The sequence below is a fragment of the Salmo salar genome, chromosome 03 (assembly GCF_965601325.2).
Source record: "Salmo salar chromosome 03, fSalSal1, whole genome shotgun sequence".
Lineage (NCBI taxonomy): Eukaryota > Metazoa > Chordata > Actinopteri > Salmoniformes > Salmonidae > Salmo > Salmo salar.
Genome location: NC_138293.1, coordinates 82784253 through 82811346, shown reverse-complemented (window position 1 = coordinate 82811346; position 27094 = coordinate 82784253). Strand labels below are relative to the sequence as shown.

The following is a 27094-nucleotide window of genomic DNA, read 5'->3' as shown; positions in this document are numbered from 1 at the left end:
TGTCCAATTTGTCACTGTGGTGAACATGTCAATGTGTCCAATATGTCACTGTGACCTATATGTCACTGTGACCAACATGTCACTGTGGTCAACATGTCACTGTGTCCAACATGTAAATGTGTCCAATATGTCACTGTGTCCAACATGTCACTGTGTCCAACATGTAAATGTGTCCAATATGTCACTGTGTTCCACATGTCATTTAGTCCAACATGTAAATGTGTCCAATATGTCATTGTGTCCAACATGTCACTGTGTCCAACATGTCACTGTGTCCAATATGTCACTGTGTCCAACATGTCACTGTGGTCAACATGTCACTATGTCCAATATGTCACTGTGTCCAACATGTCACTGTGTCCAACATGTAAATGTGTCCAATATGTCACTGTGTTCCACATGTCACTTAGTCCAACATGTAAATGTGTCCAATATGTCATTTTGGCCAATATGTCACTGTGTCCAACATGTCACTGTGTCCAATATGTCACTGTGTCCAACATGTCACTGTGGTCAACATGTCACTATGTCCAATATGTCACTGTGTCCAACATGTCACTGTGTCCAACATGTAAATGTGTCCAATATGTCACTGTGTTCCACATGTCACTTAGTCCAACATGTAAATGTGTCCAATATGTCATTTTGGCCAATATGTCACTGTGTCCAATATGTCACTGTGACCAATATGTCACTGTGACCAACATGTCACTGTGGCCAATATGTCACTGTGTCCAACATGTAAATGTGTCCAATATGTCACTGTGCCCAACTTCTCACTGTGTCCAACATATAAATGTGTCCAATATGTCACTGTGTCCAACATGTAAATGTGTACAATATGTCACTTTGTCCAACATGTCATTGTGTCCAACATGTCACCGTTTCCAACATGTCATTGTGTCCAACATGTCACTGTGTCCAATATGTCACTGTGTCCAACATGTCACTGTGGTCAACATGTCATTATGTCCAATATGTCACTGTGTTTATTACGTCACTGTGGTCAACATGTCACTGTGTCCAATATGTCACTGTGACCAACATGTCGCTGTGGTCTACATGTCACTGCGTCCAACATGTCACTGTGTCCAATATGTCACTGTGTCCAACATGTCACTGTTTCCAACATGTAAATGTGTCCAATATGTCACTGTGTCCAATATGTCACTTTGTCCAACATGTCACTGTGATCAACATGTCACTGTGTCCAATCTGTCACTCTGTCCAACATATCACTGTGTCCAACATGTCACTGTGTCCAACATGTCACACTGTCCAACATGTCACTGTGTCCAATACGTCACTGTGTCCAACATGTACATGTCACTGTGTCCAACATGTCACTCTGTCCAACATGTCACTGTGTCCAATATGTCACTGTGTCCAACATGTAAATGTGTCCAATATTTCACTCTGTCCAACGTGTCACTGTGTCCAACATTTAAATGTGTCCAATATGTCACTGTGTCCAATATGTCGCTGTGTCCAACATGTCACTGTGTCCAACATGTCACTGTGTCCAATATGTCACTGTGTCCAATATGTCGCTGTGTCCAACATGGCACTGTGTCCAACATGTCACTGTGGTGAACATGTCACTGTGTCCAATATGTCACTGTGGTCAACATGTCAATGTGTCCAATATGTCACTGTGACCTATATGTCACTGTGACCAACATGTCACTGTGTCCAACATGTCACTGTGTCCAACATGTCACTGTGTCCAATACGTCACTGTGTCCAACATGTACATGTCACTGTGTCCAATATGTCACTGTGTCCAACATGTCACTGTGTCCAATATGTCACTGTGTCCAACATGTAAATGTGTCCAACATTTCACTCTGTCCAACGTGTCACTGTGTCCAACATTTAAATGTGTCCAATATGTCACTGTGTCCAATATGTCGCTGTGTCCAACATGGCACTGTGTCCAACATGTCACTGTGTCAATATGTCACTGTGTCCAATATGTCGCTGTGTCCAACATGGCACTGTGTCCAACATGTCACTGTGGTCAACATGTCACTGTGTCCAATATGTCACTGTGTCCAATATGTCACTGTGGTCAACATCTCAATGTGTCCAATATGTCACTGTGACCAACATGTCACTGTGGTCAACATGTCACTGTGTCCAACATGTAAATGTGTGCAATATGTCACTGTGTCCAACATGTCACTGTGTCCAACATGTAAATGTGTCCAATATGTCACTGTGTTCCTAATGTCACTGTGTCCAACATGTAAATGTGTCCAATATGTCATTGTGTCCAACATGTCACTGTGTCCAACATGTCACTGTGTCCAATATGTCACTGTGTCCAACATGTCACTGTGGTCAACATGTCACTATGTCCAAGATGTCACTGTGTCCAATATGTCACTGTGGTCAACATGTCACTGCGTCTAACATGTAAATGTCTCAAATACATCACTGTGGCCAATATGTCACTGTGTCCAATATGTCACTGTGACCAATATGTCACTGTGACCAACATGTCACTGTGGTCAACATGTCACTGTGGCCAATATGTCACTGTGGTCAACATGTATATGTGTCCAACATGTCACTGCGTCCAACATGTAAATGTCTCCAATACGTCACTGTGTCCAACATGTCACTTGTCCAACATGTAAATGTCTCCAATACGTCACTGTGTCCAACATGTCACTCTGTCCTACATGTCACTGTGTCCAACGTGTTACTGTGTCCAATATGTCACTGCGTCCAATATGTCACTGTGTCCAACATGTCACTGTGTCCAATATGTTACTGTGTCCAATATGTCACTGTGTCCAACATGTCATTGTGTCCAATATGTCACTGTGTCCAACGTGTTACTGTGTCCAACGTGTTACTGTGTCCAATATGTCACTGTGTCCAATATGTCACTGTGACCAACATGTCACTGTGTCCAACATGTAAATGTGTCCAATATGTCACTGTGTCCAATATGTCACTGTGTCCAACATGTCACTGTGTCCAACATGTCACTGTGTCCAACATGTCACTCTGTCCAAAATGTCTCTCTGTCCAATATGTCACTGTGTCCAACATGTCACTTTGTCCAACATGTCACTGTGATCAACATGTCACTGTGTCCAATCTGTCACTCTGTCCAACATATCACTGTGTCCAACATGTCACTGTGTCCAACATGTCACTCTGTCCAACATGTCACTGTGTCCAATATGTCACTGTGTCCAATATGTTACTGTGTCCAATATGTCACTGTGTCCAACATGTAAATGTGTCCAATATGTCACTTTGTCCAATATGTCACTGTGTCCAACATGTCACTGTGTCCAACATGTCACTGTGTCCAACATGTCACTCTGTCCAACATGTCACTGTGTCCAATACGTCACTGTGTCCAACATGTACATGTCACTGTGTCCAACATTTCACTCTGTCCAACATGTCACTGTGTCCAATATGTCACTGTGTCCAACATGTAAATGTGTCCAACATTTCACTCTGTCCAACGTGTCACTGTGTCCAACATTTAAACGTGTCCAATATGTCACTGTGTCCAACATGTCACTGTGTCCAATATGTCACTGTGGCCAATATGTCACTGTGTCCAACATGTCACTGTGTCCAACATATCAGTGTGTCCAATATGTCACTGTGGTCAACATGTCACTGCGTCCAACATGTCACTGTGTCCAACATGTAAATGTCTCCAATACTTCACTGTGGCCAACATGTCACTGTGTCCAACATGTCACTGTGTCCAATATGTCACTGTGTTCAACATGTCACTGTGTCCAACATGTAGATGTGTCCAATATGTCACTGTGTCCAACATGTCACTGTCTCCAACATGTCATTGCGTCCAACATGTCACTTTGTAAAACATGTACATGTCTCCAATACGTCACTGTGGCCAACATGTAAATGTGTCCAACATGTAAATGTGTCCAATATGTCACTGTGTCCAACATGTCACTGTGGTCAACATGTCACAGCGTCCAACATGTCACTGTGTCCAACATGTGAATGTCCCCAATACGTCACTGTGACCAACATGTCACTGTGTCCAACATGTCACTGTGTCCAAAAGTAAATGTCTCCAATACGTCACTGTGGCCAATATGTCACTGTGTCCAACATGTAAATGTGACCAACATGTCACTCTGTCCAACATGTCACTGTGTCCAACATGTAAATGTGTCCAATATGTCACTGTGTCCAATATGTCACTGTGTCCAACATGTCACTGTGTCCAAAATGTCACTGTGTCCAACATGTAAATGTGTCCAAAATGTCTCTGTGTCCAATATGTCACTGTGGTCAACATGTCACTGTGTCAAATATGTCACTGTGTCTAACATGTCACTCTGTCCAACATGTCACTGTGTCCAACATGTCACTGTGTCCAATATGTCACTGTGTCCAATATGTCACTGTGTCCAATATGTCACTGTGTCCAATATGTCACTGTGTCTAACATGTCACTCTGTCAAACATGTCACTGTGTCCAATATGTCACTGTGTCCAACATGTCACTGTGGTCAACATGTCATTATGTCCAATATGTCACTGTGTTTATTACGTCACTGTGGTCAACATGTCACTGTGTCCAATATGTCACTGTGACCAACATGTCGCTGTGGTCTACATGTCACTGCGTCCAACATGTCACTGTGTCCAATATGTCACTGTGTCCAACATGTCACTGTTTCCAACATGTAAATGTGTCCAATATGTCACTGTGTCCAATATGTCACTTTGTCCAATATGTCACTGTGTCCAACATGTCACTGTGTCCAACATGTAAATGTGTCCAATATGTCACTGTGTTCCACATGTCACTTAGTCCAACATGTAAATGTGTCCAATATGTCATTTTGGCCAATATGTCACTGTGTCCAATATGTCACTGTGACCAATATGTCACTGTGACCAACATGTCACTGTGGTCAACATGTCACTGTGGCCAATATGTCACTGTGCCCAATATGTCACTGTGTCCAATATGTCACTGTGGTCAACATGTCACTGTGTCCAATCTGTCACTCTGTCCAACATATCACTGTGTCCAACATGTCACTGTGTCCAACATGTCACTCTGTCCAACATGTCACTGTGTCCAATATGTCACTGTGTCCAATTTGTCACTGTGGTCAACATGTCACTGTGTTCAACATGTCACTGTGTCCAATATGTCACTGTGTCCAACATGTCACTGTGGTCAACATGTCACTATGTCCAATATGTCACTGTGTCCAACACGTCACTGTGTCCAACATGTAAATGTGTCCAATATGTCACTGTGTCCAATATGTCACTGTGTCCAACATGTCACTGTGTCCAACATGTCACTGTGTCCAACATGTCACTCTGTCCAAAATGTCTCTCTGTCCAATATGTCACTGTGTCCAACATGTCACTTTGACCAACATGTCACTGTGATCAACATGTCACTGTGTCCAATCTGTCACTCTGTCCAAAATATCACTGTGTCCAACATGTCACTGTGTCCAACATGTCACTCTGTCCAACATGTCACTGTGTCCAATATGTCACTGTGTCCAATATGTCACTGTGGTCAACATGTCAATGTGTCCAATATGTCACTGTGACCTATATGTCACTGTGACCAACATGTCACTGTGGTCAACATGTCACTGTGTCCAACATGTAAATGTGTCCAATATGTCACTGTGTCCAACATGTCACTGTGTCCAACATGTAAATGTGTCCAATATGTCACTGTGTTCCACATGTCATTTAGTCCAACATGTAAATGTGTCCAATATGTCATTGTGTCCAACATGTCACTGTGTCCAACATGTCACTGTGTCCAATATGTCACTGTGTCCAACATGTCACTGTGGTCAACATGTCACTATGTCCAATATGTCACTGTGTCCAACATGTCACTGTGTCCAACATGTAAATGTGTCCAATATGTCACTGTGTTCCACATGTCACTTAGTCCAACATGTAAATGTGTCCAATATGTCATTTTGGCCAATATGTCACTGTGTCCAATATGTCACTGTGACCAAAATGTCACTGTGACCAACATGTCACTGTGGTCAACATGTCACTGTGGCCAATATGTCACTGTGCCCAATATGTCACTGTGTCCAATATGTCACTGTGGTCAACATGTCACTGTGTCCAATCTGTCACTCTGTCCAACATATCACTGTGTCCAACATGTCACTGTGTCCAACATGTCACTCTGTCCAACATGTCACTGTGTCCAATATGTCACTGTGTCCAATTTGTCACTGTGGTCAACATGTCAATGTGTCCAATATGTCACTGTGACCTATATGTCACTGTGACCAACATGTCGCTGTGGTCTACATGTCACTGCGTCCAACATGTCACTGTGTCCAATATGTCACTGTGTCCAACATGTCACTGTTTCCAACATGTAAATGTGTCCAATATGTCACTGTGTCCAATATGTCACTTTGTCCAATATGTCACTGTGTCCAACATGTCACTGTGTCCAACATGTAAATGTGTCCAATATGTCACTGTGTTCCACATGTCACTTAGTCCAACATGTAAATGTGTCCAATATGTCATTTTGGCCAATATGTCACTGTGTCCAATATGTCACTGTGACCAATATGTCACTGTGACCAACATGTCACTGTGGTCAACATGTCACTGTGGCCAATATGTCACTGTGCCCAATATGTCACTGTGTCCAATATGTCACTGTGGTCAACATGTCACTGTGTCCAACATGTCACTGTCTCCAATATGTCACTGTGTCCAACCTGTCACTCTGTCCAACATGTCACTGTGTCCAATACGTCACTGTGGCCAACATGTCACTGTGTCCAACATGTAAATGTCTCCAATACGTCACTGTGGCCAATATGTCACTGTGTCCAACATGTAAATGTGTCCAATATGTCACTGTGCCCAACTTCTCACTGTGTCCAACATGTAAATGTGTCCAATATGTCACTGTGTCCAACATGTAAATGTGTACAATATGTCACTTTGTCCAACATGTCATTGTGTCCAACATGTCACCGTGTCCAACATGTCATTGTGTCCAACATGTCACTGTGTCCAATATGTCACTGTGTCCAACATGTCACTGTGGTCAACATGTCATTATGTCCAATATGTCACTGTGTTTATTACGTCACTGTGGTCAACATGTCACTGTGTCCAATATGTCACTGTGACCAACATGTCGCTGTGGTCTACATGTCACTGCGTCCAACATGTCACTGTGTCCAATATGTCACTGTGTCCAACATGTCACTGTTTCCAACATGTAAATGTGTCCAATATGTCACTGTGTCCAATATGTCACTTTGTCCAATATGTCACTGTGTCCAACATGTCACTGTGTCCAACATGTAAATGTGTCCAATATGTCACTGTGTTCCACATGTCACTTAGTCCAACATGTAAATGTGTCCAATATGTCATTTTGGCCAATATGTCACTGTGTCCAATATGTCACTGTGACCAATATGTCACTGTGACCAACATGTCACTGTGGTCAACATGTCACTGTGGCCAATATGTCACTGTGCCCAATATGTCACTGTGTCCAATATGTCACTGTGGTCAACATGTCACTGTGTCCAATCTGTCACTCTGTCCAACATATCACTGTGTCCAACATGTCACTGTGTCCAACATGTCACTCTGTCCAACATGTCACTGTGTCCAATATGTCACTGTGTCCAATTTGTCACTGTGGTGAACATGTCAATGTGTCCAATATGTCACTGTGACCTATATGTCACTGTGACCAACATGTCACTGTGGTCAACATGTCACTGTGTCCAACATGTAAATGTGTCCAATATGTCACTGTGTCCAACATGTCACTGTGTCCAACATGTAAATGTGTCCAATATGTCACTGTGTTCCACATGTCATTTAGTCCAACATGTAAATGTGTCCAATATGTCATTGTGTCCAACATGTCACTGTGTCCAACATGTCACTGTGTCCAATATGTCACTGTGTCCAACATGTCACTGTGGTCAACATGTCACTATGTCCAATATGTCACTGTGTCCAACATGTCACTGTGTCCAACATGTAAATGTGTCCAATATGTCACTGTGTTCCACATGTCACTTAGTCCAACATGTAAATGTGTCCAATATGTCATTTTGGCCAATATGTCACTGTGTCCAACATGTCACTGTGTCCAATATGTCACTGTGTCCAACATGTCACTGTGGTCAACATGTCACTATGTCCAATATGTCACTGTGTCCAACATGTCACTGTGTCCAACATGTAAATGTGTCCAATATGTCACTGTGTTCCACATGTCACTTAGTCCAACATGTAAATGTGTCCAATATGTCATTTTGGCCAATATGTCACTGTGTCCAATATGTCACTGTGACCAATATGTCACTGTGACCAACATGTCACTGTGGCCAATATGTCACTGTGTCCAACATGTAAATGTGTCCAATATGTCACTGTGCCCAACTTCTCACTGTGTCCAACATATAAATGTGTCCAATATGTCACTGTGTCCAACATGTAAATGTGTACAATATGTCACTTTGTCCAACATGTCATTGTGTCCAACATGTCACCGTGTCCAACATGTCATTGTGTCCAACATGTCACTGTGTCCAATATGTCACTGTGTCCAACATGTCACTGTGGTCAACATGTCATTATGTCCAATATGTCACTGTGTTTATTACGTCACTGTGGTCAACATGTCACTGTGTCCAATATGTCACTGTGACCAACATGTCGCTGTGGTCTACATGTCACTGCGTCCAACATGTCACTGTGTCCAATATGTCACTGTGTCCAACATGTCACTGTTTCCAACATGTAAATGTGTCCAATATGTCACTGTGTCCAATATGTCACTTTGTCCAACATGTCACTGTGATCAACATGTCACTGTGTCCAATCTGTCACTCTGTCCAACATATCACTGTGTCCAACATGTCACTGTGTCCAACATGTCACACTGTCCAACATGTCACTGTGTCCAATACGTCACTGTGTCCAACATGTACATGTCACTGTGTCCAACATGTCACTCTGTCCAACATGTCACTGTGTCCAATATGTCACTGTGTCCAACATGTAAATGTGTCCAATATTTCACTCTGTCCAACGTGTCACTGTGTCCAACATTTAAATGTGTCCAATATGTCACTGTGTCCAATATGTCGCTGTGTCCAACATGTCACTGTGTCCAACATGTCACTGTGTCCAATATGTCACTGTGTCCAATATGTCGCTGTGTCCAACATGGCACTGTGTCCAACATGTCACTGTGGTGAACATGTCACTGTGTCCAATATGTCACTGTGGTCAACATGTCAATGTGTCCAATATGTCACTGTGACCTATATGTCACTGTGACCAACATGTCACTGTGTCCAACATGTCACTGTGTCCAACATGTCACTGTGTCCAATACGTCACTGTGTCCAACATGTACATGTCACTGTGTCCAATATGTCACTGTGTCCAACATGTCACTGTGTCCAATATGTCACTGTGTCCAACATGTAAATGTGTCCAACATTTCACTCTGTCCAACGTGTCACTGTGTCCAACATTTAAATGTGTCCAATATGTCACTGTGTCCAATATGTCGCTGTGTCCAACATGGCACTGTGTCCAACATGTCACTGTGTCAATATGTCACTGTGTCCAATATGTCGCTGTGTCCAACATGGCACTGTGTCCAACATGTCACTGTGGTCAACATGTCACTGTGTCCAATATGTCACTGTGTCCAATATGTCACTGTGGTCAACATCTCAATGTGTCCAATATGTCACTGTGACCAACATGTCACTGTGGTCAACATGTCACTGTGTCCAACATGTAAATGTGTGCAATATGTCACTGTGTCCAACATGTCACTGTGTCCAACATGTAAATGTGTCCAATATGTCACTGTGTTCCTAATGTCACTGTGTCCAACATGTAAATGTGTCCAATATGTCATTGTGTCCAACATGTCACTGTGTCCAACATGTCACTGTGTCCAATATGTCACTGTGTCCAACATGTCACTGTGGTCAACATGTCACTATGTCCAAGATGTCACTGTGTCCAATATGTCACTGTGGTCAACATGTCACTGCGTCTAACATGTAAATGTCTCAAATACATCACTGTGGCCAATATGTCACTGTGTCCAATATGTCACTGTGACCAATATGTCACTGTGACCAACATGTCACTGTGGTCAACATGTCACTGTGGCCAATATGTCACTGTGGTCAACATGTATATGTGTCCAACATGTCACTGCGTCCAACATGTAAATGTCTCCAATACGTCACTGTGTCCAACATGTCACTTGTCCAACATGTAAATGTCTCCAATACGTCACTGTGTCCAACATGTCACTCTGTCCTACATGTCACTGTGTCCAACGTGTTACTGTGTCCAATATGTCACTGCGTCCAATATGTCACTGTGTCCAACATGTCACTGTGTCCAATATGTTACTGTGTCCAATATGTCACTGTGTCCAACATGTCATTGTGTCCAATATGTCACTGTGTCCAACGTGTTACTGTGTCCAACGTGTTACTGTGTCCAATATGTCACTGTGTCCAATATGTCACTGTGACCAACATGTCACTGTGTCCAACATGTAAATGTGTCCAATATGTCACTGTGTCCAATATGTCACTGTGTCCAACATGTCACTGTGTCCAACATGTCACTGTGTCCAACATGTCACTCTGTCCAAAATGTCTCTCTGTCCAATATGTCACTGTGTCCAACATGTCACTTTGTCCAACATGTCACTGTGATCAACATGTCACTGTGTCCAATCTGTCACTCTGTCCAACATATCACTGTGTCCAACATGTCACTGTGTCCAACATGTCACTCTGTCCAACATGTCACTGTGTCCAATATGTCACTGTGTCCAATATGTTACTGTGTCCAATATGTCACTGTGTCCAACATGTAAATGTGTCCAATATGTCACTTTGTCCAATATGTCACTGTGTCCAACATGTCACTGTGTCCAACATGTCACTGTGTCCAACATGTCACTCTGTCCAACATGTCACTGTGTCCAATACGTCACTGTGTCCAACATGTACATGTCACTGTGTCCAACATTTCACTCTGTCCAACATGTCACTGTGTCCAATATGTCACTGTGTCCAACATGTAAATGTGTCCAACATTTCACTCTGTCCAACGTGTCACTGTGTCCAACATTTAAACGTGTCCAATATGTCACTGTGTCCAACATGTCACTGTGTCCAATATGTCACTGTGGCCAATATGTCACTGTGTCCAACATGTCACTGTGTCCAACATATCAGTGTGTCCAATATGTCACTGTGGTCAACATGTCACTGCGTCCAACATGTCACTGTGTCCAACATGTAAATGTCTCCAATACTTCACTGTGGCCAACATGTCACTGTGTCCAACATGTCACTGTGTCCAATATGTCACTGTGTTCAACATGTCACTGTGTCCAACATGTAGATGTGTCCAATATGTCACTGTGTCCAACATGTCACTGTCTCCAACATGTCATTGCGTCCAACATGTCACTTTGTAAAACATGTACATGTCTCCAATACGTCACTGTGGCCAACATGTAAATGTGTCCAACATGTAAATGTGTCCAATATGTCACTGTGTCCAACATGTCACTGTGGTCAACATGTCACAGCGTCCAACATGTCACTGTGTCCAACATGTGAATGTCCCCAATACGTCACTGTGACCAACATGTCACTGTGTCCAACATGTCACTGTGTCCAAAAGTAAATGTCTCCAATACGTCACTGTGGCCAATATGTCACTGTGTCCAACATGTAAATGTGACCAACATGTCACTCTGTCCAACATGTCACTGTGTCCAACATGTAAATGTGTCCAATATGTCACTGTGTCCAATATGTCACTGTGTCCAACATGTCACTGTGTCCAAAATGTCACTGTGTCCAACATGTAAATGTGTCCAAAATGTCTCTGTGTCCAATATGTCACTGTGGTCAACATGTCACTGTGTCAAATATGTCACTGTGTCTAACATGTCACTCTGTCCAACATGTCACTGTGTCCAACATGTCACTGTGTCCAATATGTCACTGTGTCCAATATGTCACTGTGTCCAATATGTCACTGTGTCCAATATGTCACTGTGTCTAACATGTCACTCTGTCAAACATGTCACTGTGTCCAATATGTCACTGTGGTCAACATGTCACTGCGTCCAACATGTCACTGTGTCCAACCTGTCACTCTGTCCAACATGTCACTGTGTCCAATACGTCACTGTGGCCAACATGTCACTGTGTCCAACATATAAATGTCTCCAATACGTCACTGTGGCCAATATGTCACTGTGTCCAACATGTAAATGTGTCCAATATGTCACTGTGCCCACCTTCTCACTGTGTCCAACATGTAAATGTGTCCAATATGTCACTGTGTCCAACATGTAAATGTGTACAATATGTCACTTTGTCCAACATGTCATTGTGTCCAACATGTCACCGTGTCCAACATGTCATTGTGTCCAACATGTCACTGTGTCCAATATGTCACTGTGTCCAACATGTCACTGTGGTCAACATGTCATTATGTCCAATATGTCACTGTGTTTATTACGTCACTGTGGTCAACATGTCACTGTGTCCAATATGTCACTGTGACCAACATGTCGCTGTGGTCTACATGTCACTGCGTCCAACATGTCACTGTGTCCAATATGTCACTGTGTCCAACATGTCACTGTTTCCAACATGTAAATGTGTCCAATATGTCACTGTGTCCAATATGTCACTTTGTCCAACATGTCACTGTGATCAACATGTCACTGTGTCCAATCTGTCACTCTGTCCAACATATCACTGTGTCCAACATGTCACTGTGTCCAACATGTCACACTGTCCAACATGTCACTGTGTCCAATACGTCACTGTGTCCAACATGTACATGTCACTGTGTCCAACATGTCACTCTGTCCAACATGTCACTGTGTCCAATATGTCACTGTGTCCAACATGTAAATGTGTCCAATATTTCACTCTGTCCAACGTGTCACTGTGTCCAACATTTAAATGTGTCCAATATGTCACTGTGTCCAATATGTCGCTGTGTCCAACATGGCACTGTGTCCAACATGTCACTGTGTCCAATATGTCACTGTGTCCAATATGTCGCTGTGTCCAACATGGCACTGTGTCCAACATGTCACTGTGGTGAACATGTCACTGTGTCCAATATGTCACTGTGGTCAACATGTCAATGTGTCCAATATGTCACTGTGACCTATATGTCACTGTGACCAACATGTCACTGTGGTCAACATGTCACTGTGTCCAACATGTAAATGTGTCCAATATGTCACTGTGTCCAACATGTCACTGTGTCCAACATGTAAATGTGTCCAATATGTCACTGTGTTCCACATGTCATTTAGTCCAACATGTAAATGTGTCCAATATGTCATTGTGTCCAACATGTCACTGTGTCCAACATGTCACTGTGTCCAATATGTCACTGTGTCCAACATGTCACTGTGGTCAACATGTCACTATGTCCAATATGTCACTGTGTCCAACACGTCACTGTGTCCAACATGTAAATGTGTCCAATATGTCACTGTGTCCAATATGTCACTGTGTCCAACATGTCACTGTGTCCAACATGTCACTGTGTCCAACATGTCACTCTGTCCAAAATGTCTCTCTGTCCAATATGTCACTGTGTCCAACATGTCACTTTGACCAATATGTCACTGTGATCAACATGTCACTGTGTCCAATCTGTCACTCTGTCCAACATATCACTGTGTCCAACATGTCACTGTGTCCAACATGTCACTCTGTCCAACATGTCACTGTGTCCAATATGTCACTGTGTCCAATATGTCACTGTGGTCAACATGTCAATGTGTCCAATATGTCACTGTGACCTATATGTCACTGTGACCAACATGTCACTGTGGTCAACATGTCACTGTGTCCAACATGTAAATGTGTCCAATATGTCACTGTGTCCAACATGTCACTGTGTCCAACATGTAAATGTGTCCAATATGTCACTGTGTTCCACATGTCATTTAGTCCAACATGTAAATGTGTCCAATATGTCATTGTGTCCAACATGTCACTGTGTCCAACATGTCACTGTGTCCAATATGTCACTGTGTCCAACATGTCACTGTGGTCAACATGTCACTATGTCCAATATGTCACTGTGTCCAACATGTCACTGTGTCCAACATGTAAATGTGTCCAATATGTCACTGTGTTCCACATGTCACTTAGTCCAACATGTAAATGTGTCCAATATGTCATTTTGGCCAATATGTCACTGTGTCCAATATGTCACTGTGACCAATATGTCACTGTGACCAACATGTCACTGTGGTCAACATGTCACTGTGGCCAATATGTCACTGTGCCCAATATGTCACTGTGTCCAATATGTCACTGTGGTCAACATGTCACTGTGTCCAATCTGTCACTCTGTCCAACATATCACTGTGTCCAACATGTCACTGTGTCCAACATGTCACTCTGTCCAACATGTCACTGTGTCCAATATGTCACTGTGTCCAATTTGTCACTGTGGTCAACATGTCAATGTGTCCAATATGTCACTGTGACCTATATGTCACTGTGACCAACATGTCACTGTGGTCAACATGTCACTGTGTCCAACATGTAAATGTGTCCAATATGTCACTGTGTCCAACATGTCACTGTGTCCAACATGTAAATGTGTCCAATATGTCACTGTGTTCCACATGTCATTTAGTCCAACATGTAAATGTGTCCAATATGTCATTGTGTCCAACATGTCACTGTGTCCAACATGTCACTGTGTCCAATATGTCACTGTGTCCAACATGTCACTGTGGTCAACATGTCACTATGTCCAATATGTCACTGTGTCCAACATGTCACTGTGTCCAACATGTAAATGTGTCCAATATGTCACTGTGTTCCACATGTCACTTAGTCCAACATGTAAATGTGTCCAATATGTCATTTTGGCCAATATGTCACTGTGTCCAATATGTCACTGTGACCAATATGTCACTGTGACCAACATGTCACTGTGGTCAACATGTCACTGTGGCCAATATATCACTGTGCCCAATATGTCACTGTGTCCAATATGTCACTGTGGTCAACATGTCACTGTGTCCAACATGTCACTGTCTCCAATATGTCACTGTGTCCAACCTGTCACTCTGTCCAACATGTCACTGTGTCCAATACGTCACTGTGGCCAATATGTCACTGTGTCCAACATGTAAATGTGTCCAATATGTCACTGTGCCCAACTTCTCACTGTGTCCAACATGTAAATGTGTCCAATATGTCACTGTGTCCAACATGTAAATGTGTACAATATGTCACTTTGTCCAACATGTCATTGTGTCCAACATGTCACCGTGTCCAACATGTCATTGTGTCCAACATGTCACTGTGTCCAACATGTCACTGTGTCCAACATGTCACTGTGGTCAACATGTCATTATGTCCAATATGTCACTGTGTTTATTACGTCACTGTGGTCAACATGTCACTGTGTCCAATATGTCACTGTGACCAACATGTCGCTGTGGTCTACATGTCACTGCGTCCAACATGTCACTGTGTCCAATATGTCACTGTGTCCAACATGTCACTGTTTCCAACATGTAAATGTGTACAATATGTCACTGTGTCCAATATGTCACTTTGTCCAACATGTCACTGTGATCAACATGTCACTGTGTCCAATCTGTCACTCTGTCCAACATATCACTGTGTCCAACATGTCACTGTGTCCAACATGTAAATGTCTCCAATACTTCACTGTGGCCAACATGTCACTGTGTCCAACATGTCACTGTGTCCAATATGTCACTGTGTTCAACATGTCACTGTGTCCAACATGTAGATGTGTCCAATATGTCACTGTGTCCAACATGTCACTGTCTCCAACATGTCATTGCGTCCAACATGTCACTTTGTAAAACATGTACATGTCTCCAATACGTCACTGTGGCCAACATGTCACTGTGTCCAACATGTCACTGTGTCCAACATGTAAATGTGTCCAACATGTAAATGTGTCCAATATGTCACTGTGTCCAACATGTCACTGTGGTCAACATGTCACAGCGTCCAACATGTCACTGTGTCCAACATGTGAATGTCCCCAATACGTCACTGTGACCAACATGTCACTGTGTCCAACATGTCACTGTGTCCAAAAGTAAATGTCTCCAATACGTCACTGTGGCCAATATGTCACTGTGTCCAACATGTAAATGTGACCAACATGTCACTCTGTCCAACATGTCACTGTGTCCAACATGTAAATGTGTCCAATATGTCACTGTGTTCAACATGTCACTGTGTCCAACATGTAAATGTGTCCAATATGTCACTGTGTCCAATATGTCACTGTGTCCAACATGTCACTGTGTCCAAAATGTCACTGTGTCCAACATGTAAATGTGTCCAAAATGTCTCTGTGTCCAATATGTCACTGTGGTCAACATGTCACTGTGTCAAATATGTCACTGTGTCTAACATGTCACTCTGTCCAACATGTCACTGTGTCCAACATGTCACTGTGTCCAATATGTCACTGTGTCCAATATGTCACTGTGTCCAATATGTCACTGTGTCCAATATGTCACTGTGTCTAACATGTCACTCTGTCAAACATGTCACTGTGTCCAATATGTCACTGTGGTCAACATGTCACTGCATCCAACATGTCACTGTGTCCAACCTGTCACTCTGTCCAACATGTCACTGTTTCCAATACGTCACTGTGGCCAACATGTCACTGTGTCCAACATATAAATGTCTCCAATACGTCACTGTGGCCAATATGTCACTGTGTCCAACATGTAAATGTGTCCAATATGTCACTGTGCCCACCTTCTCACTGTGTCCAACATGTAAATGTGTCCAATATGTCACTGTGTCCAACATGTAAATGTGTACAATATGTCACTTTGTCCAACATGTCATTGTGTCCAACATGTCACCGTGTCCAACATGTCATTGTGTCCAACATGTCACTGTGTCCAATATGTCACTGTGTCCAACATGTCACTGTGGTCAACATGTCATTATGTCCAATATGTCACTGTGTTTATTACGTCACTGTGGTCAACATGTCACTGTGTCCAATATGTCACTGTGACCAACATGTCGCTGTGGTCTACATGTCACTGCGTCCAACATGTCACTGTGTCCAATATGTCACTGTGTCCAACATGTCACTGTTTCCAACATGTAAATGTGTCCAATATGTCACTGTGTCCAATATGTCACTTTGTCCAACATGTCACTGTGATCAACATGTCACTGTGTCCAATCTGTCACTCTGTCCAACATATCACTGTGTCCAACATGTCACTGTGTCCAACATGTCACACTGTCCAACATGTCACTGTGTCCAATACGTCACTGTGTCCAACATGTACATGTCACTGTGTCCAACATGTCACTCTGTCCAACATGTCACTGTGTCCAATATGTCACTGTGTCCAACATGTAAATGTGTCCAATATTTCACTCTGTCCAACGTGTCACTGTGTCCAACATTTAAATGTGTCCAATATGTCACTGTGTCCAATATGTCGCTGTGTCCAACATGGCACTGTGTCCAACATGTCACTGTGTCCAATATGTCACTGTGTCCAATATGTCGCTGTGTCCAACATGGCACTGTGTCCAACATGTCACTGTGGTGAACATGTCACTGTGTCCAATATGTCACTGTGGTCAACATGTCAATGTGTCCAATATGTCACTGTGACCTATATGTCACTGTGACCAACATGTCACTGTGGTCAACATGTCACTGTGTCCAACATGTAAATGTGTCCAATATGTCACTGTGTCCAACATGTCACTGTGTCCAACATGTAAATGTGTCCAATATGTCACTGTGTTCCACATGTCATTTAGTCCAACATGTAAATGTGTCCAATATGTCATTGTGTCCAACATGTCACTGTGTCCAACATGTCACTGTGTCCAATATGTCACTGTGTCCAACATGTCACTGTGGTCAACATGTCACTATGTCCAATATGTCACTGTGTCCAACACGTCACTGTGTCCAACATGTAAATGTGTCCAATATGTCACTGTGTCCAATATGTCACTGTGTCCAACATGTCACTGTGTCCAACATGTCACTGTGTCCAACATGTCACTCTGTCCAAAATGTCTCTCTGTCCAATATGTCACTGTGTCCAACATGTCACTTTGACCAACATGTCACTGTGATCAACATGTCACTGTGTCCAATCTGTCACTCTGTCCAACATATCACTGTGTCCAACATGTCACTGTGTCCAACATGTCACTCTGTCCAACATGTCACTGTGTCCAATATGTCACTGTGTCCAATATGTCACTGTGGTCAACATGTCAATGTGTCCAATATGTCACTGTGACCTATATGTCACTGTGACCAACATGTCACTGTGGTCAACATGTCACTGTGTCCAACATGTAAATGTGTCCAATATGTCACTGTGTCCAACATGTCACTGTGTCCAACATGTAAATGTGTCCAATATGTCACTGTGTTCCACATGTCATTTAGTCCAACATGTAAATGTGTCCAATATGTCATTGTGTCCAACATGTCACTGTGTCCAACATGTCACTGTGTCCAATATGTCACTGTGTCCAACATGTCACTGTGGTCAACATGTCACTATGTCCAATATGTCACTGTGTCCAACATGTCACTGTGTCCAACATGTAAATGTGTCCAATATGTCACTGTGTTCCACATGTCACTTAGTCCAACATGTAAATGTGTCCAATATGTCATTTTGGCCAATATGTCACTGTGTCCAATATGTCACTGTGACCAATATGTCACTGTGACCAACATGTCACCGTGGTCAACATGTCACTGTGGCCAATATGTCACTGTTGTCAACATGTAAATGTGTCCAACATGTCACTGCGTCCATCATGTAAATGTCTCCAATACGTCACTGTGTCCAACATGTCACTTGTCCAACATGTAAATGTCTCCAATTCGTCACTGTGTCCAACATGTCACTCTGTCCTACATGTCACTGTGTCCAACGTGTTAGTGTGTCCAATATGTCACTGCGTCCAATATGTCACTGTGTCCAACATGTCACTGTGTCCAATATGTTACTGTGTCCAATATGTCACTGTGTCCAACATGTCATTGTGACCAACATGTCACTGTGATCAACATGTCACTGTGGCCAATATGTCACTGTGGTCAACATGTAATTGTGTCCAACATGTCACTGCGTCCAACATGTAAATGTCTCCAATACGTCACTGTGTCCAATATGTCACTGTGTCCAATATGTCACTGTCACCAACATGTCACTGTGTCCAACATGTAAATGTGTCCAATATGTCACTGTGTCCAATATGTCACTGTGTCCAACATGTCACTGTGTCCAACATGTCACTCTGTCCAAAATGTCTCTGTGTCCAATATGTCACTGTGTCCAACATGTCACTTTGTCCAACATGTCACTGTGATCAACATGTCACTGTGTCCAATCTGTCACTCTGTCCAACATATCACTGTGTCCAACATGTCACTGTGTCCAACATGTCACTCTGTCCAACATGTCACTGTGTCCAATATGTCACTGTGTCCAATATGTTACTGTGTCCAATATGTCACTGTGTCCAACATGTCACTGTGTCCAATATGTCACTGTGTCCAACATGTCACTGTGTCCAACGTGTCACTGTGTCCAATATGTCACTGTGACCAACATGTCACTGTGTCCAACATGCACAGTTCCCTACAAAATAGATTAGAACAAGGCAAAAGTTTTTCTTATTTGTGATTTATTTTTTATTATTTAATTTCATAGTAATGTAAAACCCCCATTCATTTCTAACTGTGGGAGGCTAGCATTATAGATCACAGTCATGTACAGTTTACTATATGTGAAATACAGCACTTGAAATATTGACTCTCCATTGGTAAGATGCAGTATCAGTATCAACCGGAGAGAGAGAGAGAGAGAGAGAGAGAGAGAAAGAAAGAAAAAGAAAAGAGAGAAATCAGCATAGAGAAAGAAGAAGGTCTCACCGTTTCTGTGGAGGTGTGAACAGCCTCTTTCAGGCCGTACAGCCTCCCGGCCACCATGATGATCCCATTGGTCCAGATAGCACAGTTCTCATGGGCCCAGTGTTCCTTAGCCTCAGCCTCCCCCTGCAGTCTCTGGAGCAGGCCTCCTCCTCCATTGCCCCCTTTCTGACCACTAGCTGTGGCCTCCGCAGCCCTCCTCTCCTCCTGGAGCTTCTGCATCCTCCTGAACCGATCCCGTAGGGTGGGCCGGTGCATGCTTCCGCCCTCCGCCAGTGCCCTCTCTGCCCTCCTGGGGCGCCAATGGTGTGGGTGGGGCTGATGATTGTGACTCCCACCACAACTACTACTGCCCTCCTTTGTGACTGTCTCCATATCCACCTTTTTACTAACTTCCTTTTTGGAGCTGGGGTCTCCTTCGCTTTTTGGGGTGCTGCTGGTTGGTTCCTTGATGCTACTGTTGGAGCTTATTTTCTCTTGGTTTTCCCTCAGGGTTTCTATATGTCTTGCTGACAGGATTTTGCGGGGGATGCTATCCTCTGGGAAGTAGGGCCCACACAAATCCCCCAGCTCACGGTAATTTGCTGGCTTTCCACACAGGCAACACGTTAGACACCTGTCAATTAACGTTTTGTTAACCAAGGGCCCCTGGAGCATAGCCGAGGAGCTGGGTATCGCCTTGGCAAATGTGACTGGGTTTTTAATTTTGTCCGGGCTCTTTTTCCGGGGCTTCTGAAACACCATCTTCAGCTCTTCATCGCGCCTGTTGACAATGGTACAGAGGGAGGTGAAGTCTCTGGAGCTGTCCATACGCACATATGGACAGAAGGAGGGTTTGATTCTGCTTTTAGGAGTCTTACTCAGTACCTGTTTGAGAGAGGGCTCTGGCTGCTTTTCCTCTGACACTACAGGACTATCCTTTTTCCATTTCTTCTTCTTGAGTCTGGCCTCCCTCCCTGCAGCCTTTACAACCGCTTCAATCACCTCCATGGCGTCTTTGATTCCCTTTTTAGGACCAGGTTTTTTGTGCACCCTCAGAGGTTTGCTGCTCTGCTGTTCACCTGGGGCTCTCCCTCTCTTTTTGGAGGGGGATGAAGAGGGCTTCCTCCCTCGTTTGGAGGGAGGCGGCTGGATAATTTCTGTGGTGATCACCTGCGGGCTGTCTGTGATCTCACCCGGGCCGGCTGGTAGAGCGGGCATTGTTGTTAACACTGTGTCAGCGGGTGTCTCTGTCTGCTGTTCTCCTGTTGTTGTCTCTACCTCCTCATCAGCCACAGGCCCCTCTGAAGGAGTCTGTCCTCCTTTCCTCTTCCTCCTCCTCTGTTTTAGATGCATCTCGTGGTTGTTCTTGATGGCCCTCTGCTTGGCCAGCCGCGGCGTGTTGATGATCAGGCTCCCCGTCTCCATGGCGACCACCATGGCGTCCGTGCTCTCCACCATGGCCCATTTCCTCCTCTTGGTCCTGGTGGGTTTGTTGGCACCGCTCGCCGCAGCAGCATCTGGCACCCCCGATGGGAGTGGCTCCGGCTGCACCCCCTCCCCGGTGTTCTGCTGCACCCTTCCCTCCTGTTCTGTGTTCTGGGCCCCCGTGGAGCTCCACACATCCCCTGCTAACTCCTCCCGTGACACATCAGGGGCGCTCACCACTGCCACTGGGGCCTCGCTCTCCTCTGAGATGGGCAGCGACACAGGCTTTGATGTCACTTCATCTACTGTCGCCTCTGTGCTCTCGGACTGTGGTGTTGGCGGGTGTTTCTTCGAACCGGTGCCCGAGTTTATTTTCTGAACCATGGCCTCGTATTTCAGACCCCTGCCTTTGCGCGGGGGGAGGTACTTGGTTTTGGTGGGACACTGAGAAGGTACACTGGGCATTTCACTAACCACATTACCGTCAGCCATCGTGGGAGGAGGGTTATCTTTGGTCAGCACAGTGATCAGAGAGGCCTTGATGTGTCTGCCTCTATTTAGCCTTCTCTTGGGGCCTTGGACATCCATCTCCTTGGGTTTGACTAATGGAGGCTGGTTGGCCTGGTCAGACTGGGGAGTTTCAGGCTGGGGCTGTTGTGGTTTTGGTTTTGGTTTTGGACCTCGCTTTTTCTTCACCGGAAGCTCTAGAGGCAGAGGACTGGGTTTTCTTTTGAGTGGAGGTACAGGTGCAGTTACAAGAGGTACAGCTACAGTTGGTTCTTTAGGTTTCTCAGGTGGAGCGACAGGTATACTGATGTCTGTTTTACTGGTGTCTGTTACACTGGTGTCTGTTACGCTGGTGTCTGTTGCACTGGTGTCTGTTACACTGGTGTCTGTTACTCTGGTGTCTATTACACTGACGTCTGTTGCTCTGGTGTCTATTACACTGACGTCTGTTGCAATGGTGTCGGTTTTACTGGTGTCGGTTTTACTGGTGTCTGTTACACTGGTGTCTGTTACACTGGTGTCTGGTTTACTGGTGTCTGGTTTACTGGTGTCTGTTACACTGGTGTTGGTTTTACTTGGGTCTGTTACTCTGGTGTCTGTTACACTGGTGTCTGGTTTGCTGGTGTCTGTTACGCTGGTGTCTGGTTTACTGGTGTCTGTTACACTGGTGTTGGTTTTACTGGGGTCTGTTACTCTGGTGTCTGTTACACTGGTGTCTGGTTTACTGGTGTCTGTTACACTGGTGTCTGTTATACTTGTGTCTGTCTGGTTAGGAAAGACAGGGATGGCTGGCTCTAAGCTCGTACGTTCCTCATTTTGTAACACTGCATTGGGCTTTGTTATCAAGGTTTGAGTCAGGATTCCCTCAGATTGCTCCTTCTCTTTTTCCTTTGGAAGCTTATCCTGGGGGGGCTTTCTGGATCTCAGGACCATGTTCTTTCCGTCCTTGCCTGGAGCTTTCACTTCCTGGTTCCCATCAACTTGCTGACTGTTGATGCTCAAGCTCTTCTGGCCTCTTCCTGGACCCCCTGTTATGGGTTGAATGAGACCTTCCTGTTGTGCCAACTTCAACTTAGAGCCTGTACCCCTGGGACGACCCCGGGGTGCTCCTTCAGTTGGTTTTGGACCTGGTTTTGGTCCTGGTTTTGGACCCGGTTTAGGCCCTGGTTTTAGACCTGGTTTTGGGCCTGGTTTAGGCCCCGGTTTTAAACCTGGTTTTGGGCCGGGCTTTGAATCGGGTTTCAAACCTGGTTTTGGTCCTGGTTTTAGACTCGGCTTTGAACCTGGTTTTGGTCCTGGTTTTAGTCCTGGTTTAGGCCCTGGTTTTAACCCTGACTTCGGGCCTGGTTTTGGGCCTGGTTTCGAACCCGGTTTCCGCCCTGGTTTCCGTCTTTCAGGGGGCTGGGGATCCTTGGAAGGTGTGTCCTGTGCGTTGAACGAGCGAGTACACATTCTGGAGCGGGAGCCCTCAACAAGCAGTTTGGGTGTCTCGCTCGTCGTGATTATGTCCTGGTGAGCGGCCATGTCTATCTGATTGGAGAACAGAGCACTCTTGCTGGAGGGCATGCAGGGTTTCTGCAGGGGCGAGGGGGCACTCTCCCCCTCTCTCTCCACACTCAGCTGTCTCCTGAATTCCACACCTGAGTGCATCAGTCTCCTCCTGCCTCGGCCGTGCTTCCGGCCGAAAGCCTGTGGGGGTGCAGATGGGGCCATGGGTTCTGGCTTGGCTGAGGGGGTCACAGCGCTTGGGCAGCTGATGCCCGGCTCCATGTCCTCATCACCTTTCTTTGGCGAGGGTGGGGTGTTGGCCCAGGAGGGCGCTGAGTGCAGTGTCGACTTCCCCGGCAGCTGAGGGGAGTCAGGCTCCAGCACGTTGGAATCACTGCGATCGATATGGTCCCTGGTGTGTAACGGAGCTGGAGGTGTTGCTATCTCCCTGAAAGCTGAGAAAACCATCATGGCCGAGTGAGACTGGGGTGGAGTGTCACAAATGGCTGACCCACTTTCTGGGGATTCTGCTGCTGCTGCTGTTGCGTCCGGTTGTGCTGCTTGGCTTTCTGTCTCTGCAGGCTCTGTGTTACTGTAAGGCTGAGGCTCAGCCAGGCTCTGGCCTTCTGTTCTGCTGCACAGTTCTCCAGAAGGCTCCTCCTGTGGGCTCGTTCTATTGTTGAGGACCTCCTCAGCTGATGGCAGGCTCTCACTCTCTTCTCCCTCTCTCTCCTCAGCAGACAGAGGAGGGGATATGGAGTTCTGCTTCCTCTCCTGCTCCCCCTCCTCCTCATCCTCCTCCTCTTCTTCTCTGCTCTCTCTCTTCTCTGAGGCAGAGAGCCTCTGGTCCAAAGCCTCGCCCCGGGGGGTAGGGGATGTGTTCTCCGAGCTGTCTTCCTTCTCTGTTAAATATTGATCTTGGTCAAGGTCACCCCTGGAAATAAAGGGGGATGTCTTCACTGAACTCTCAGAGTCAGTGGGAGATTCAGATTTGAAGGCCTCTGATTTCATCTCCTGGCCCAGGTCTCCTTTGTGGCTGGAGTGTGAGAGACTTGGAGACTTATCCGCCGAGTCCCCGTTGCCTCGGTCATATTTGTTTTGTATCTTGTGGTACATGTTCTCGTCATAGCAGTAGCTCTTTCCCTCGGTCACTGCTTTGTTGATCTTGCTATACAGCGCTGGGCCTTTCTCGTCCTCCGGCCATTTCTCCCGCTTCTCGGAAGTTTTTGTGACATTAACGCTGCCTCTGCGGTCAACCTCGCTGTCGGAGGTCTTTTTCATGCTATCATCCTCGTAGTCTGCCAGTTTCTCTGTCCAGGCCAACTCCTCAAAGTTTTCCTTCAGTGGCAAGCCAAGACGTTGGATGTCTGGAGGGGACTGGCTCTCCTGCTTCATGGGGCTGGGGATCGTCACACTCACGGGGGACCTCTCACCCCCAACGCTCTTCATGGCGGTTTGTCGGGGTTCGTGACCCCCCTGTGATCTGGGGTCAGGCGTCATGTTGTCCCTGGAAGCCACGCTCTGCAGACCGGACACAGAGTCACCAGACCGGGTGGACATGTCATCTGGAGAGGTCATGGAGCAGGATGAGGCCGTGTCCAGGCCCAGGTGTGTGTTGTTGGGGGCCTGAGCTGGGCTCCTGCCCTGGCCGCAGTAGTAGTACCCCCTCTCCAGCTGCTCATCAGAACTACTGGAGTACCCCCCCTCCTGCATCTCCATGGGGACGAGCTGGTGCTGGTTGGTGCTGTAGGGGTCCTGCATGGGGCCCCCACCGTGCTGACCCTCGGGGCCTCCTGGCACTCCTTTGTAAACCTCTTCCTTCTTGGTGGAGCTGCCTCCACTGCTCCCAATGCTGCTGCGCTTGCCCCCCTTCTTGTTGGCGACCATGGCCTCGGAGAGCAGCAGCTGCTGCACATTGTTGGAGATGTTCTCCACCTGAGAGGTGAGGGCATTCAGGCTCCACAGGCTGGGGTTGGCAAGCAGCTTCTCAGAGAAGCGCTCCTTCATGGAGACCCCCTGTGTGTAGCTGTGCTGCGGGGTTGGGTGGGCCACGTTGGGGGACGAGGACGGGTGGGAGCGCGGCGGCATCAGCAAGCCCTGGTCCTGCAGACCCACTGAGGAAGAGGAGGATGAAGAAGCCGCCCCTGGGGTCATTGGTGGCTGGCTGTACTGGAAGCTCTCTGGATTGGTCATCAAAGGGGAAGGGGTGGAGCTGTAGGAGGGTGAGCGTCCTACAGAGCGTGCAGGGGAGTGGCTGGAGGCGGGACTACATGTCTGGTAGTACTGCTCAGGGGATCTGACGGACAGCTCGGACAGACAGTAGTTCTGCTGGGGCTGGCTGAAGTGTTGGTATTTGGGGTGGGTCTCCTGGGGTGTGGGCATGCCTTGTAGTGGGGGCTGGGGCTCGTAGCCACCCCTGGAGGGAGTCTGTTGGTAGCTGTAACTGTTCTGGGGTGGCGGGCGGTATCCCCCCTGCTTCAGACTGCCCATCTGCCTAGTGTACTGGGAGCTGGGCGGCATACTATATCCCTTGTAACAGTGGGGCATGGGGCTGCACTTCTCCATGTAGGAGGAGGAGGACGGCGAGGGGGACGGGGGGTGTTGGGGGTAGTGGAGCTGGCTCTGGGGGTACATCAACGGGGACTGGCCTGGGTTTGTGGGATGGGGCTGGTGGTGTGGGCTGGTGTAGACCGGAGCAGAGGCCTGGTGGGGCTGGTGACACTGGCTCTGGGAGTGAGCCAGAATGTTCTGGTCCAGATACTGGGAGGACCCAGGGGGACCCGGCTCCATCCTGCCTACCATCTCCTGCTCGTACTGAGCTAGCTGAGCTGGGTCGTCCCACTTAGATTGCTGGAGGTGGCCCTCGCTCATATACTGGGCCGGGTATCCCCCCGAGCCCATGTGATTGCTGTAGCCGCCCGCCTGCATATGCTGGGGAGTGGGAGGAGGCCCTTGGCTCCCCCCACTGTAAGCCTTCTTATCATGAGGCGTCGAACCTCCTCCACCACCCACACCACCACCACCACCCACACCGCCTCCATTGCCCTGGGGGTATCCAGGGTATGCCTGCTGGCTGTAACAGTCCTTAGGTCCAGGTATAGGTCCACTTCCAGGTCCAGGTCCGGCCCCTGGTCCCGCTGGGGGCATCCCTGTAGCGGTGGCCAGGGCGTGCGCCTCGTAGACCTGCCTGGTCTGTCCGTGGTGGGGGTGCTGTCGGTAGCTCTCCAGGCGTGATAATTCATGGTGCTCCTGCTGGTAGCAGGGCTGGTTGCCGTGGAAACCGCTCCTCTCTCTGCTGAACGACTGCATGGCTCCAGCTATAGGAGGGGCGGGGGGAGGGAGGGGGTCGGGGTGGGGGTGTTCTGACAGAGCGAGAGAGAGCCGGGGAGAGAGAGATGAGAGAAGGAGCGGAGAGGGAGATGGGGAAAGAGGGGGAGGGATAGAAAAACAAAACAGAGAAGGAGGGGGTGTTAGTATCACAGAGCCAGGACGTTACATCTCTACCTTCACGTCTCTAACCCCAACATCCTTCATCTCACCAGGAAAGATCAGAGACACAATAACAAAGTCTTGCCTTTCTGAGATCAATTGACTTAATATCATGTTCAAATAAAATAAATGC

The 27094-nt window shown here is 46.2% G+C and overlaps 1 protein-coding gene across 1 annotated transcript in view; it reads right to left on the bottom strand.

Moving 5' to 3' along the window:
* The window catches only part of rai1 (retinoic acid induced 1), a 467666-nt gene extending 440849 nt beyond the window's left edge, over nt 1-26817 (bottom strand). The window contains exon 1 of the mRNA XM_045715556.2: nt 20074-26817. Within this exon, the coding sequence (XP_045571512.2) occupies nt 20074-26781 (6708 nt within the window). The 5' untranslated portion in view covers nt 26782-26817. The remainder of the gene's footprint in view (nt 1-20073) is intronic.
* Nucleotides 26818-27094: the final 277 nt, after the last annotated feature.